Source organism: Silurus aristotelis, assembly GCF_946808225.1.
Source record: "Silurus aristotelis genome assembly, chromosome: 14".
NCBI classification, from domain to species: Eukaryota; Metazoa; Chordata; class Actinopteri; order Siluriformes; family Siluridae; genus Silurus; species Silurus aristotelis.
Window position 1 is genome coordinate 16,862,788 of NC_139587.1, and position 15,480 is coordinate 16,878,267.

Below are 15,480 nucleotides of genomic sequence, written 5' to 3' on the forward strand. Positions count from 1 at the left end.
AAATGTGAAACATAGAGGAGGAAATCTGCTAATGTGCGGTCGCATGAATTCAACGGGCGTAGGAGAGATGACCTTTACTGATGGCATCGTGAATGCTAGTGTGTTCAAAATACTAAATGAAAAGAGGAGTTCCGTGATGATTCTCTCAGACGCTTGGCAGGGAAATATTCGAATGAGACAATGATCTTGATCACACTGCAAAATAGATTCGAGAGTTTTCAAACACAAAGCCAGAGAAGCATCACCTGGCCATGTATGTCACGTGAACAAATCACATGGAATACCTTTGAGTAATCATAAAGCAGAAGGTAAAGATGGTCAACCACATGAGCAAAGTGGATCTGAAGAAACCATCTGTAAATGCAAATGGCAGTACATCTCTCCACAGATTTGGGCAGGATTGCCGTCAGCCTTCACTACGTTATCAGCAAATGTGGATGCGCAAAATAGTAAAAAAAAAAAAAAAAAGAGCAAACTTTGCTGCAGTTTCTTTTCATGCATTCGTTACAGTTTACTAATTTTTTTCACTCAAAACAGTCATGTTTTTGATCATAATAGTTATTATTATCAATTAGGGGTGTAACGAGACCAAAATTCACGCTTCGTTACGTACCTCGATTTTTAAGTCACGCTTCGGTTCAATTGCAGTAGTTAGGGGGAGAAATACAAAGCATAACATTGCTTGTAATTTTTTATTTATTTTGGTTATTATTATTGGTACTTGTGAACAATAACAGTTTACACTTGTTATACACTTTTAAACGCAATTAAATAAATGGAAAAAATTTAATGAAATAGTTTACATTAGTTAGACCGCATTTGGGTAATACAGATGTGTATACTGTGTGTGTGTGCGCGCGCGCACGTTCTTTACATTTAATATTTAATTTTCTAAATATATGTTCTACTCTTCTACTTATTTCAGCATACTTGAACAAATGTCTGAATTTAAAAAACACACGAGAGAGTAATTTATTCATTCAATTTATTTATTCATAAATTAATTCGTTCCTTCACTCTCTCGATATGCAGATGTGACAGTTGGTGCACGGGGAAGCGCCAGTTTGCGATGTGGAGGGCGGAGCCAGACGAAATGAGCAGCAAGAGGGTCCTGTGGCGGGTGAGTCTAATAGGTGCGCTCTCACACACACACACGCACACACACACGCCTACACGCGCATGCGCACGCACTGAAACAGAGCGCACTGGTTACACTAACCGACTTGCGGCCCACCACTTAACATCAATTAACCAAAGCGAAAGCCCTGTAATGAAATGGTTCGATACAAATACCAGTGCCGTTACACCCCTATTATCAATCAAATAAAGACCTCAAAATTAACATAATATAAAGTTTTAATATACAATTATGTTTCAACAATTAGTAATAATGCAGTGTGCTACGTGTAACCACCTTTCAGGTACCAAATATGTCCTGATTAACCTGAAAGTAAAAAAAAGTAAACTAACAGAGACAAAAGTGTGTATTATACACAGAAGTATTCAGTGTTACTATTCATGTAAAAGCAGCATTAAACAATTGCCTTACCAACAAGTGGCCTTTAATGGTAACATGGTAAAATGTTTGCTATTGCGATTCATTATATCAAATCAAGTTGTTGTTCTTTGTGTGACTGAGCTATAAGCCAAGCATTTATGCACAGAAAACGAGAGATGTGACCAAAAACATTGGCATAAAGTGTTCTAACCAAATCTAAATACAGTTATGACTAGATGGTGGTCTATTTCAAATTTTAGAAAGCTTACGAGACAAACAAAAAAAAAAAAAACATGCATCCTTAGTAACTGCCTGATCAGTGTTGAGTATTAAAACCATTTAAATATGTCAGAAAGGTTGGTACAAATATAAAAAAAACCAAATAGGATAACAAGAAAACAGTTACACATCTCTATCTGAGACCAATTATTAACTGTCAGAGCTGGAATTCACACAATATGCGGATAAGACTGACATTTCCATCTCTGGTTTCTTTTCCTTTTTTCCAGTGGTAGGACGTAAGGTAAAAGAAATACAGCATCATTCAGACAGAGATAGTGGCATTCACTTTCACATAATGCACTTGCATGTGTGCAGGATAAACTTACCCATTCCTTGTCTGGTGTATTCATCTGCTTCGTGGTGTACTAAGTCAGTCACACAGCCTCCATAAGGCAGACGGGCCTCGTGCTCGAAGGCCTTGAGAGTCTCACTGGAGCTGTACGATTTCTGAGTGGGCACATCCAGAGTCGAAGTGGTGAACTGGAGCTCTTTGGCACAACGGTTGCGGGTCAGAGAGCGGTGTCTGCGCTCCTTCAGGTCCATGGCTACAGTAGCCACTTCTAGAGGTGAAGTTCCAAGCAAGTAGTCGACTCCTTCACCTACATGGGGAACATGAAAACCATGAATGCTGTATACAAAAAAACCTGGCAGAAGAACATCACCATAGTACTAAACTACTGAAAGTCAGTGGGATTGCTCTTTTAACAGAGGGGATTCACGTGCTGGGAGTTAGGGCTTGATGCTAACAAGGGATTTGCAGCCAAAACGAGGAAATGATTTACACACTTTTCGTGTCTCTCGTTCATTATGAGGATACTACACTATAGACAAAAGGGGTTGCAGCACAACCGTCACATTCTCACCATGCTAATCTAATGGCCACACTTACGCATTGCCCCTGATATACCTGGGGGCAGCTATGATGTGTTATTGACAAAATGTCAGACATGCATACGTCCACCGAAGCCATAAACTATGAAGAACTCCAGTGCTGACAGTAATCAGACAATAATTAAAAGCAACTTGAACTACACCAGTAGAGCTTAAGGCATGACAGGTGGTGCGAACCCACACAATTGCGCACACAGACCCACACGCTCACAGACACACACTATTCTTAGCACAGAACCTTTAACAGATTTAAACTGAGATCTGATCTCAGTGAGAATTATCTTTATCTAAGGGTGCATTCATATATGAAACGCGCGCTTGAATCCATCCGAATAGAGCCCAGGTGTGTTTATTTCCCCGATGAGGTTGATTTCAGCAGGTCAGAAGTGCAATTGTGCTTGGAGGCAGATCAAAACAACGAATCGAAACCACCTGAAAAACAGGAGTGCTCTCAGACCACTTCGAAGTGAACTTGCCCTGTGGGATTGAACAGAAAATCTGATTCATTACTGATTTTAGAACTAAACAAAATACGCTTCAGTTTTTATGTAAACAGACAAAACACAACTTCCACACCTTTAAGGTTGCTGGTTTAAAACTGAGCCTAAGTTAGTGTCTGTGTACAGTTTTGCATGTTCTTCCTGTATTTAGCAACTTGAAGAAATGAAATGGCCACTAGGTGTAAATAAGAGTGTGTGAATGTGTATGCATGGGGCTCTGCCATAGACTGCTGTCCCATCTACGGTGTATTCCCACCCCCTACCTCCTGAGATAGGGTCATCCACCATGAGCCTAACCAGGATAATGTGACTATGAATAAATGGCAGCCAACCCAAGAATGCATCCTGTACCATATCTTGATTCTTCACACTGTGTGGATGTGTCATCCTTTCTAGCTTGTATACTCAATGTGTGTTTCAAAGCAGCTCTGCCTGTCCAAAACCCATTTTCAACAGACAACATGGAGTTGATTCCAGAGCCAGCGTTTGATCTCAAACCTTTTCGCACTTTCCCACCAAAGACAAGTCACATCTCTCAGCCAGCAAAACTGCCCCTGTTCCAGTACTACAGTGCATCACGACTGGAACCACAGACAGGGTTTTACTAGCACCGAAAGCAAAGCAGAAGCACAACAAGGTGAAAAAAAAAAACAATGAGAATACATATCACCAAAATTGCATGCTACTGTTGCTTGTGATTATGTTGTGCTGTTAATAGAAAAGAGCACAAAAAAGGATTTGACCTAAAAACAGTAAAATGGTGCCGGGTCTCAAATATTTATATAATAAAAAATTTTTATAATGTATGGTGCATTAAAAAGTCACCGCATTCAATTATCAATAATCACTTACTGTACACGGAGTTGTTATGCGAGTCAGAGAGAGAGAGAGAGAGAGAGAGAGAGAGAGAGAGAGAGAGAGAGAGAGAGAGAGAAAGCAGATTGTACTCAACACAATGCAGCAGATGATGCTTTTAATAAAGATTCATTACGGGAATACTCCAAGGTCAGTTTGAGATCTGCTGGCAGCGGCCATTGATTAACTGCTGACAATGTGTAAAAGATGTCATTAAGGCATGAAAAATGGCGTTCGTAAACAAAGCCACTAATTATTCTACGCAAATATCATTTCGGTAACGAACGTGAAATAAAAAAGCCGCAAAAAAAAAAAAAAAAAAAACACACATGAATACACTGGACTATACTGGGGTGTCTTCAAATGAGATAAACTAGGCGAGTAAGCCGTGTGTCTGCGGGGCAGTGGTGTCAGGAGCGCTCACATGTTGAAGCCAAGGGGTCTTTTTAAACTCCAGTTGAAAGGAGTGTGATGACATGCTGGGCCTTTGTGAGTGCTGAGGGTGCTTGAGTGGAGAAACGGCGAAAACGCGGTGACCAGGCGGTAAGATGATGTGAGATGGCTTACGGGAAAACCAAATCAGCACACACCCAAACGACAGCGTAACCAGGTCACTTCTCCGATCCACTCCAGACAGAGGAAGAAAAGACAGAGCCTAGGGGTGGGAGCGAACTGGAGCAGTCCTGCATGCTCTCCCATTCCGCTGAACCAGCCCGGGAGAACGGGACAGGAGAGCCAGCGTGAGGGAGGGAGAGATGGTGAAATTTAGGACAGCAGATCAATCATTGAGCTCAAGGTTAATGGTTACTGGCTTCTGGCATGAGGAACGCATGTGCTCACACACACACACACACACACACACACACACACACACACACACACAAAAACTAACCCAGTATCCCTTCATATATCTGATAGTAAGATTCTTCAAGGAATACAAACAACTTACATTCTTTAAGTTTTTTTCACATCTATTGCAATAAAATGATTTTATAATGTAAAATATGAATAATAATCAGCCAGTTCTACATCTTCTATTAGCTGAGGCACTGGTTAATGATAGAGTCGCACGTCCTCTATGCCACAGTTTCTGTGTCCGCATTAAATCGTTTATTTTATCGTTCTGGAAGTATGGTTTTGTGTAAAATTTTTTTTGTATATTCTTGAATTATGGCCAGTGTCAAAAAGCAAGTGGTTTTCACCAATAGTACTAATGGTATTCTCATTCTCGCTGTTCTAGTAAATTCGCATGATCGTGAGTTTTCCCAAAGGCTGCTGTAATTTAACTGTAATAACATAATATTAATCAGTCATTTGAACTCAAATCGGAAATAATCCACGTGTAACGGTGCAGTAATCAATGCAAGTCGTATGATTTGAAGTTGATCGAGTCTCATTTTAATTAGTCTACTCCGGCATAAATTTACACATGCTCAGGAGCACGAGAATGGAGACGCACATTTTTCCAAACAAAGGAAATTCATGAATACAAAATTTCCCACTTTCAATTCACAAACAAATCTATTCGAATCCGGCTTCACAAATAAGGTCTAATGTCAGTGTCATTATTAATGTTTGGTTGTGGCAACAGTGCGAGCAACGTAACGTGTTTTACAATAGTAATACAACAGGCAAAGTGTTTTCAGTGCGGTCACATCCCCTGCATGGTGAGATGCAGTTCAGCGAATAGAGAGGGAGGAAATTTTGAGGAGAAGCAGCCGGACACAAAAGAGATGAGCAACCTTTTGTTCCGGGTCAAAAACAAAAAAAAAAACGAAACGAGAAGCTGCTAACAGATGCAAATGCAATTTCATTTGTATTTTCAAAAAGTCTTGTATAAAAAAAGTCTATGTATAAAAAAAAAAAAAAAAAAAAAAAAAAACACTTAGTTCTCGATATTAGTCCTGAGTGATGTCGAGACAGATGCCTGTTGCGCCTGTGTTCTGTTCCTCTCCAGACGTCTTGACGTTACAAACGCGTAACGAAAAATAATCAGGAACAAACCTAACCAGGGTGCAAAGTCTCTGAGTCAAGCTCTCTAGTTCGCTGTACTGAATAACCTCCAAACATCCACTTCTACAATCAGACCAGCTCAAAAACACCTATTACCTGAGTCATCTAATATAATAATGGGCAAATTAACAACCCATAACCGCGTCCGTGGCTCCCAGCACATCGGCCGCAATTCAAGCAGCAAAAAAAAAAAAGGATTTTGTCTGAGCTCACTTTATTCCCTGCATGTGGGCCTGCGTACACCATATAATTCTAAACCTGAATTTGAACTGAATTTGAATAATATATCAATCAGCATACAAAGCCTGTTATCACAAACTGCAGAGCTTAAGAATAAACAATTTGGTGTTGGTCCTCTGTGGCACTGTAAAATTACAGCCTTGCTGACATGTTGCCTGCTATGAGAAACTATTTTGCTACTCGTGATGGATATGCTTTTGAGGTTAACGCTCTGAATTATCCCACTGATATGTTTTGGCTGCCGGCTTTGCTCTGGTCCCTCTTTAATGATAACGTATATTTTGGCTTGAGATGAAGGTTCTACAGCAGGCAAAGACAACACTTTTTATTGTCTGTTTACACAGTTTTGGCTCCAGCACAGATCGCTTTCACTGAACAGCACAATAGAATCTTGTATTAGTCGACACACTGACTATGACAGTAGACAAAGTAGACACTCGTTTTTTGTTTTTTTTGACACGAAAGAGGTGTCAAATAAACACGTCTGATGATATTAATTTGCTGTTTCGAAATCGTCTCACTTATAATTTTAAGTTAAATGGTAAACACTTGTGATGGGCTCCAAACATTTTTCTACCGAAAGCTTTAAGCCAGTATAAACATCCACTATATGAGCAAAAGTATTTGGACTACGAACTTTTCCAGCCATATGTAGTTCTTCCCCAAACTGTTGGAGTTATGCCTCCACAAAAATGGAGGCATAACATTTTCCCTTCACTGAAACTCGAAGACCCAAACAGGTTCCAGCATGATAATGCACATGTTTGTTTCCATGAAGACAACATCTAACTGCGCTCGGTTCCTCTCTCCTTCCTCGTATCATTTCATCATTTTTCAGCAATTATCGATTGGAATTGTACAACCCGTTTTTCTCTGTAAAGCTGCTTTGGGACAATGTCCACTTGTTAAAAGTACTCTACAAATAAAACTGTATTGAACTGAACTAGCGCCCTTGTAGCTGAATGAGCACAAATCTCCACACTTTAAAATCTACTGGAACATCTTTCAAGAAGGGTGAAGGTTTTTATAAGAGCAAATATTGTGCTTTTTTTTTTGTACATGATCGAGGTTTGGGAGAAATGAATATAAGCTGAAGCAATTTATTTTGTGAATCACCAAAGAGAGAAGAGCAGTTCTCTGTACACTCTGTACTGATGAGAGCGGACACTCGTGTCTCGTGTTTAAATGGCCTGTTAAAGGAGCATTAACAAAAGAAATTTAGTCAACAGAGGTGAACAGATTGAATGAATCAGTGATTATTTCCCCACTGATGTAAGAGCAATTAGAGCTCGGTTGAATAAAGAGTCGATGATGAGATTCGTGTTTGCATGTGGTGAGTGACTGAGCTCAGGTGATGAAAGTGAGGATGATGCGGATGAGGCTGATAAAACAAAGTGAGAGCGTGTTACACGGTTCCTGTGTACTGTAAACCCGTACTTGCTTTTACATAAGTAGGTCAGGTTTAAAGGTAGAAGTAGGTGAGGCAGAATGAAATATTAAAACAATTTGCGAATAACCAGAATGCTACAACTGTGAATGAGTGAAACACATACAGTACATTACCCCCTGGTTTTCAGATATATAATAAACAGATGATGTCTGGCTTTGACCATGTGAATAATCCCAGTCCTCCACACACATGATCTTATTACAATGATGTTTGTTGCTAAAAACAACCACTAGACGGATTTTTTCCCTAATTCATAATGCAATATCGAACTTACGTCTCGCTTCTTGTAACATGCCGATAAAGCAAAAAAATATGTCATTTATGGAATTCATTACAATTCAACGCTCTTATTAAACCAAAAATATTGTATATGTACATGTAAATATAATCCTTTTTTCCCCCACTTTTTTTTTGCTGCACTTTCTGTTTGCACGTTATCTAGCATCAGAAGCACAGGAGCAAAGGCTTGTGCATTAATTTTAGCAGGGAGGACACAGAGATTTATCTTAAGAGGAATTAGCTGTCCAGACTGCACACACACACAGAGAAAAAAGAAAAAAAAAAAAAAAAAACACTAAGGCAACTAATGCCTAATTGCGTCCTACTGGGACAAACTGCTCACTCGCCTTTCGAGAGGAAAAAAATAGAGGGTGGTAGGTGTCTTTCCAGCACGGAGAGGACTACAAGACGGGTTATTTGCCAGCGTGCTCATCTGCTGCCATTCTTACATCTGATATTAATTACCCTCCTTCCCTCTGTCTTAGACCACAAGCACAAATGTGAAATTTGTGTCACACATTGTTGGTGAGCAGAGGTGGAACACTGAAGCATTGTGTGGCCTTCGATTGAGATTTTAATGAGTGAATCCTCTCCCGGGCAAGGGGTCATTAATCAAACCCAATATGGAGTTGCAGTCGATGGGGCAGTGTCTGGCCATGGCACTCCTTCAGCTGGAACAAGGCAGCCATTTTGAGTCCAAACAAAGAGAAGTGCCAAGCCATAACCAGCTCTACAGTGTGATTAGGCTTCATCTATCTCTCTACTCTCTCTGTCTCTCTCATACCTGCTGACAGCTCCCCAGAGAATCTGCTCTGTGTCACATATTGTTCAAATAGACATTACGATACACAGCAAATACATCCGTTCTGCATCATATTATACAACATATCTGAGTCGTCAGTGATTTGGCCTGAGCTGAACGCTTCAAACTCGGTGCATAAATTGCCCTGACTGAGGGGCGTGTAGGGCTGAATGTCCACATTAATCTCTTTTATTTATTGTCTTAGAAATACACCAATGCAAAATAAAAACAGACCCAAGTGCATGTAAGTAGATTACGTTTTTTTGGCTACGCCATAGCCCATAGTACAATGCACATACGAATGGGTAATTACTGGGTACTTATATAAATAATTATTTAAATTATTCTACAATGATTTCTTTAATTATTATATAAATAATAATTCAAATCAATGAGGCTTAAATTATTTGGGCCAAAATTCCAAACTGGCAAAATATGAAGCATTTAACGGTCTTAACAACAAATCAACGTGCAAAGGTGTAATTAGGATAACGATTTAAATGTGATGTGAAATAGTCACTTGGCAGGATGTGCAATTGAATTTTTTTTTTTTACAAGCCATTAGTCAAAACTGAATGAATGGAGAAATTGACAGCATTTGTTTAATTTCGGCTAATTTCCTGACCAACCATTTGTTTCGAATTTTATTAGATTCCTAAAATTTTGGGCATTTATTTTTATTTTTTTTATCAAGAGTGTGTGCACTGCGTATCATCTGTTTACAATTTACACAATGCATCACATTTCTACATTGTTGGAGCTGTTTTGGTGTTTTAGCTCGATGTGGTCACCTGCTTAAACCATACTAAGAGAAAAAAAATAAACAACACACATTAGGATTTTAAAAAACTAAACAAATATATCTGGCTCCATTTGGCTTCTTTTCCTTTCCTTACAAAAAGAGTACTGCAAGAGTAGCTTTTTTTTTTTTTTTTCGACTAATCTCAAAATCCATATTCATCCCGAGCTATGAACTCCGTAATCTGCCTGAGAAGAAAGGGATTTGAGGAAGTCAAATGTTCCATGCTGACATGCTGATGATCTGAAACCAGCTGTCACAGAATGACACTGTGCAAGGACCATGATGCAACTACACACAGTAATTAAAAGAGCAGCCACTATTGCAGAAAACAGACCGAGACAAATGTGATCAAATCAGGTCCCATAGGAAAAGGTTTGTGACACCTGTAAAGATTACGCCAGAAACTACACCAGACCTGCATGTCAGTGCCTTGACACGGACGAGTTCACGAAACAGAAGGAGATTGATTTCCTGCTGATTTAAATAGGCTTAAAAATAGTATCGCTCAAGCTCTTCCTGACATAACAGAGCCGACAGTGTTTTCTCGCCTTTAAACTTCAGCGCGAGAGCACGTGTCGAGGCTGGGTGGGAACGTTCCGGAGTCGAGACAGGATAACGAGGCTGATGCCTGCGACAATGAAGCAGATGAAGGTGTACGGGGTTGCGCTTTAAACGCAGACACGGTCACAGCCCCAAGCTCTGAGTGCAACCTTGACGCAAAAAAATAAAGAAATAAAGAAATAATAAAAAGTCGAATAGCTGCGGGGATTTCAGCACTGGTGGGATTATGGAGACGTGAAGGTGTTACGACCTTCAGGTGGTAGCAGCGGCAAAAATCCGGACGAATCAGCATGGAACGCAGCATTATTAAAACAATACAGCGCTGACAGGCTCGCCCCGGGGAAAAGGGTAAAGATAAATAAATCAGTGTCACTGCTTGACATTCTTACCATCTGCTAGGTGAAGTATTCAAATTTGCAATAAATGCTAGCGCAGAAATTGGTGATGCCGAGTAATTAGCTTCCTGACAGAGATGACGCGTGACAGCTCGTTATGACTTTTCCGAACAGATAATTTTTTTTGTTAAAGCTTTAGGAGCACACAGCCCACTACAGTGATATTGCAGCGGTATTTAAACCCCTGTCCCCCTGGGGGTAAATGACAACTGTGATCAGGTTCTTTGTCCCCACTTCGTTGATTAAATGCCAACCACCAAAAAATGTCAGCGCCGATGCCAAGAGGAAGTCAGCTCGTATCTAACCTTCCTCAGGTGAAAAGGACATAGCTCTTTGTCATCTTAACTGGATACAATACAAGATTAGGGTGTGTACAGATGTCACGTGACAAAAGTAACAAATGGATCTTGCTGCGAAATCAGAAATCCAATAGAAATTCATTAGAGTTGAATTAATCCAAAAAAGTAATTCGTTCTTTAAAAAAAACTGGGGTCTTCTCCTGCTTTAATTGGCTCGTGCAGACGTTAATAAGTGCCTCATGGGCACTGGAAGAAATAGAGCAGGTCATTTGGTCAACAGGTGATTTTTTATAAAAAAATTTTAAAGCACCATTTGCCAAAAAGCCTAGTGTTCCTGTGAGACTAAGTCGCTCCGCACTCGTGACATCAATTCCAAGAACAAAGTCTGCGACTGAAATAATGTCTAAGGCAGAGCGAGGCGCTGGCTTTAAATGCTAAACCTTATCTGTATCATAAAGGTCATCAAAGTATAAATATCCACCTGGATATGCAATTGGATATTATGAGAGTGTGAAAGTAAGCACAGTAGTTCACCTTTCGAAATGAACTCAAAATGTGCTTCACCGCTTCCCTGTAAAACAAATTCCACAGTCCAAACTCGGCAAAGGTTCATTTTATGAACATGATCAAGCTGTTCAAATAGTAGGCCTGCTACGTGTACAAACAATATTTGGACTATTTATCAGAGCTATAAAGTTTTTGTTACCCACATGATGTATACAAATCAAAGTGACCACTGCTGGAAGCGATAAACTCCAAGCAGACGTTACTTATAACTCGTTATTTAGTGGTCAGGATTCGATTCACGTGACCAAACTTGGAAGGACGCTTTGAAAATGATGTCATATCCAGCGCTGTAATGAAATAACACGTAATTCGAAACACCACAAAGCCCCGTGGCATATGGTTTACGACCCCCTGTGAGTCTCTGGACCCAACCTCTGCTTCTCAGTTCCACATCGGCATCTACATTCCACAGTGAACAAGAAGCTGCTGTTTGGACGCTTTAATAAAGCAAATAAAAACAAACTATAACATATTTTGTTGGAGATGCTACAGGTTGCTCTCAATTACATTACATAGCTACACTTCATACAAAAGCCAGTCACAGAGGCTGACGAGCATGCGCTATAGATCTGTATAGAAATGTTTTAGTTGTTACTGTCTATCTCTCTCTCTCTCTCTCTCTCTCTGCTAGTTGCCACTGGACCAAGACTTGCTCCAGGCACCAATAGAAATTCAGTTCCAGCTTTAATGATATAGTTCACTGGTCGAATTAAGCATGGTAGATTTAGTATCATTAAAACAAGCATCTTCGGGAAGGAGCGGAATCAGGATTAAATGAAGGGTAAGTGAGAATGATTCCCTATCCATCTGTGAAAAATGGGAAAGAACTGCAGGCCTTCCCCCAAATCAGACCACACTGGTTCGCACTTCAATAGCACAAGTTCTAAGAAAATGAAGAGAGCTGCAGACGAAAAAGATAAGATAAAAGGATGCCTAATTTAACAAAAGAAATCGTTTTCTATGGTACAGATGTCTGTGTACATTGGTTTTTTGATGCATTTTATTACAACAAATTGTAGTTTTCAGTACACACTAAAATCAATTACTTTTTCATCAAAAAAAAAATAAATAAAAAAAGGCAAATATCCACTCATTTGTCTTGTTTCTCCATAAAAAATGTAGAAATCAAATATTCAATGAACTGTTTACAAAAATGTGACTCCTAGTCACATTTTCTGCGGACCACACGATGCGATGTCCTATTTTTCTGTCTGGCTCTAAGCGCAGCAGGAAATGATGACAATGGGAGTTTAACCTTGACTGGGACCTTGAAAGCGGCCGGACTGCATGAGTGTAAAAGCATTTGACCCTTAGCTATTAGAAGGAGGTGGACACTACAGGGACTTTCATTTGTCCCCGATCAGTGTAATCTGGTCCTATACTGGGAAACAGATGTGCATGCGTCTTTTGAACACTGTAGCATCTAGATTATACACTGAAGAATATTACAGCCACACAAGTCCAATAAAGTCACGCCGTAACAGTCCTTATTGACGTAAACCGACATCAGAAAACCCTCCGTTAACAACGTGTACGGCGTGTGCTTTAGTGATTTCAAGTGTTTTAAAAGCAGTTGTAGTGTCAGCAGCAGTTATTTTGATTGTGCCAGTGGAGTGCTAGGACAAGTGGTTCTAACAGTAACAGTACTATTGCAAATCTGGGCAACAAGTATTGATGGAAATGGTTGCAAAAATGCCTCTAGTTTCCTTCCCCTCTCCACATCGAGATCTGTTGGATTTTTATGGTCATTGTGCAGCCACCAGTCACAGGAGTGCATTAGTTTGCCACTAGAGCCTGCAGGCAATAGTGCTTTTTTATTTGTTTATAATGTCAAAGCATTCCACAAATGGCCAGGGCTGGGGTGTAAATTGTGCATACTTACATTTAGGCAATTGACAAAGCTCGTTACAACAAAACAGGGCCTCAATTCATTCTGAATGGACAGAAAATCCAATGTGTGGAGGTGCAGGCAAGAGGGGGAGGGGGAGGCCGAGGGAGCGAGGCGGTTGAGGCCGATGCTGTGAGGGTAAATTGAAAAAGAAAATGAGGATTGAATGTTCTGTGCTGGGTTTGCGGCATTACAAAGGCAAAAACGCAGGTAAAATGAGACGATCTACTGACGCTGAAAGATAGGATGATGTAATAAATGATAAAACACACATTTAGCTAAGAGCACGAATATCATCAGTGCTTTTAATATTAACCTCCATCATTCCATCATCACTGGCTGAAAAATACATGTTTGTACAAACTATTTAATTTTCCTTATTCCATCGTTTTGTTTAAGTAAAATGTACCGTTTCGGATGCAGCTCTGTTCTAAGCTGCTCACCATCATCTCAGATCTGCCTTATTACCGGCGCATTTAGCGCTGTTCCTTACAGGCGGGGCGGATGGCGCAGGTGCGAAACACAAAGGAAACATCACATTCTGTCTTTATGATCTAAGACCCTGCCTTGTATGCTGTAAAGGCGTTGATGGCTCAACAACGACCAACAAAGAATGATGGTATGATTAAATCTGTTGCCTTTATGTTTCTTTTTATGGACAACGTGGTTATCTTGGGGGATGAAGCGAGACTAGAGATTGTGTTGGAGTTTAATATCGGCATAATCAGCAGAAGCACTATTGTCTGCACGTGCAAAACCTGAGATCTCTCCTCTTCTTTCTTTACCATCTGTCATTTTCACTCTGTTTGTTCCAGACGTCACTCACATCTGTTACTATGATCTCTCTCATCTATCTCTGGATATCAGCATGTTCCAGTGATATTTAATCCTCTGTGAGTTTTACAAATACAGTATCTCCCTACACACTGCATTTGATGGACTGAAAACATATTTTTCTACGCTGTTAATACTGTGTATCAGTTGCGGCCTGGGAAAAACCCTTCAGATTTATACAACTTCCAGAATGCACTGTATGTGCAGGCTTCATTTTAGAGCATTTTAAATCTGGCAACCTCAAAAAAATAAATTAATAAATGAAAAAGATATACCACAGTTAGCTCTAATGAACTGGCTGATGTTATAATGATATGTTTTGGAATAAGAAATGAGTTATGCCTTTGAGTAACAGAATATAGAAATGTCAATCCCGGTTTCATCAACTGAACTAAAAGTCACTCGTGGCAATAAAACACAAGATTTCAAAACACAACTTTTGATGTCTTTTACACATTGTAATACTTTGCCTTTAACAATACAGGCATTATGGCAGCCACTTTTTACTTACACACTGAAATGATTGGGACGTTTCCCTGTAATACTGCATGCATCTATCCTAAACCATAATCAGATAAGTCTTCTGAGCGACACAACGGTGTATTTCTTACCATCAGGAGATTTCAAGAGGAGTTCGAATTTGGAAAGAACAACACTGGCCATCCTTTTCTGGGTGGGAGAGACTAGATTGCTTGTCTCCCTTGTCAATTAGTGTTACATTACATAATCATAGTGTACATGAGCTCATATATGCAAAAGAGGACAGGTAGTGCTTTCATCTGAGTGTGTGCTGCTGCCCTGTAGCTCTGTATGAGTAACAGTGTGAAAAGATGAGAAGGCTTCACGTGTCTCGGAGGAGGCATGTCTTCGCTCCACCCTCATTAGTTCGTACCTGTCATGTGATAGAGGAGATTTAGCTAGTGACTGGTAATTAGCGAAACCATCTTGAGCACAAGAAAATCTGACAGACTGATTTTTGCATTTTTTTTTCTTTTTTTTTTTTTTTTAACTACACATTCATCAAATACAATGATACGTATTGTGGAAAACAAAAGCATTGGGACTTTTCCCAGTCATATCTGGCAGCATAAAAATTTCCACTGCTCTTGAACTAGGAGCCCCAAATCAGTATCATAACCATACCCCTGTGCAGCTCCATGAAAAGTATGATGTACGTGGGTTGGAGTGGCCTCCTGAAGAGATCTTGAGTGGCCTGCTGAAGAGCTCTGACCTCAACCCTATTGAACAGCTTTGGTTTGGTTCTGCACTGCACCCCAAACGTCCTCATCCTACATCAGCACCTGACTTTACTAACACCCTTATG

General features: G+C 40.0%; 1 protein-coding gene across 5 annotated transcripts in view; it reads right to left on the reverse strand.

Moving 5' to 3' along the window:
* tenm2a (teneurin transmembrane protein 2a) overlaps nt 1–15,480 on the reverse strand; it is a 295,269-nt gene that overhangs the window by 222,175 nt on the left and 57,614 nt on the right. For all 5 annotated transcript variants that reach the window (XM_083561554.1, XM_083561553.1, XM_083561551.1 and 2 more), the window contains exon 2: nt 2,107–2,379. In XM_083561554.1, the coding sequence (XP_083417680.1) occupies nt 2,107–2,323 (217 nt within the window). In that variant the 5' untranslated portion in view covers nt 2,324–2,379. The remainder of the gene's footprint in view (nt 1–2,106; nt 2,380–15,480) is intronic.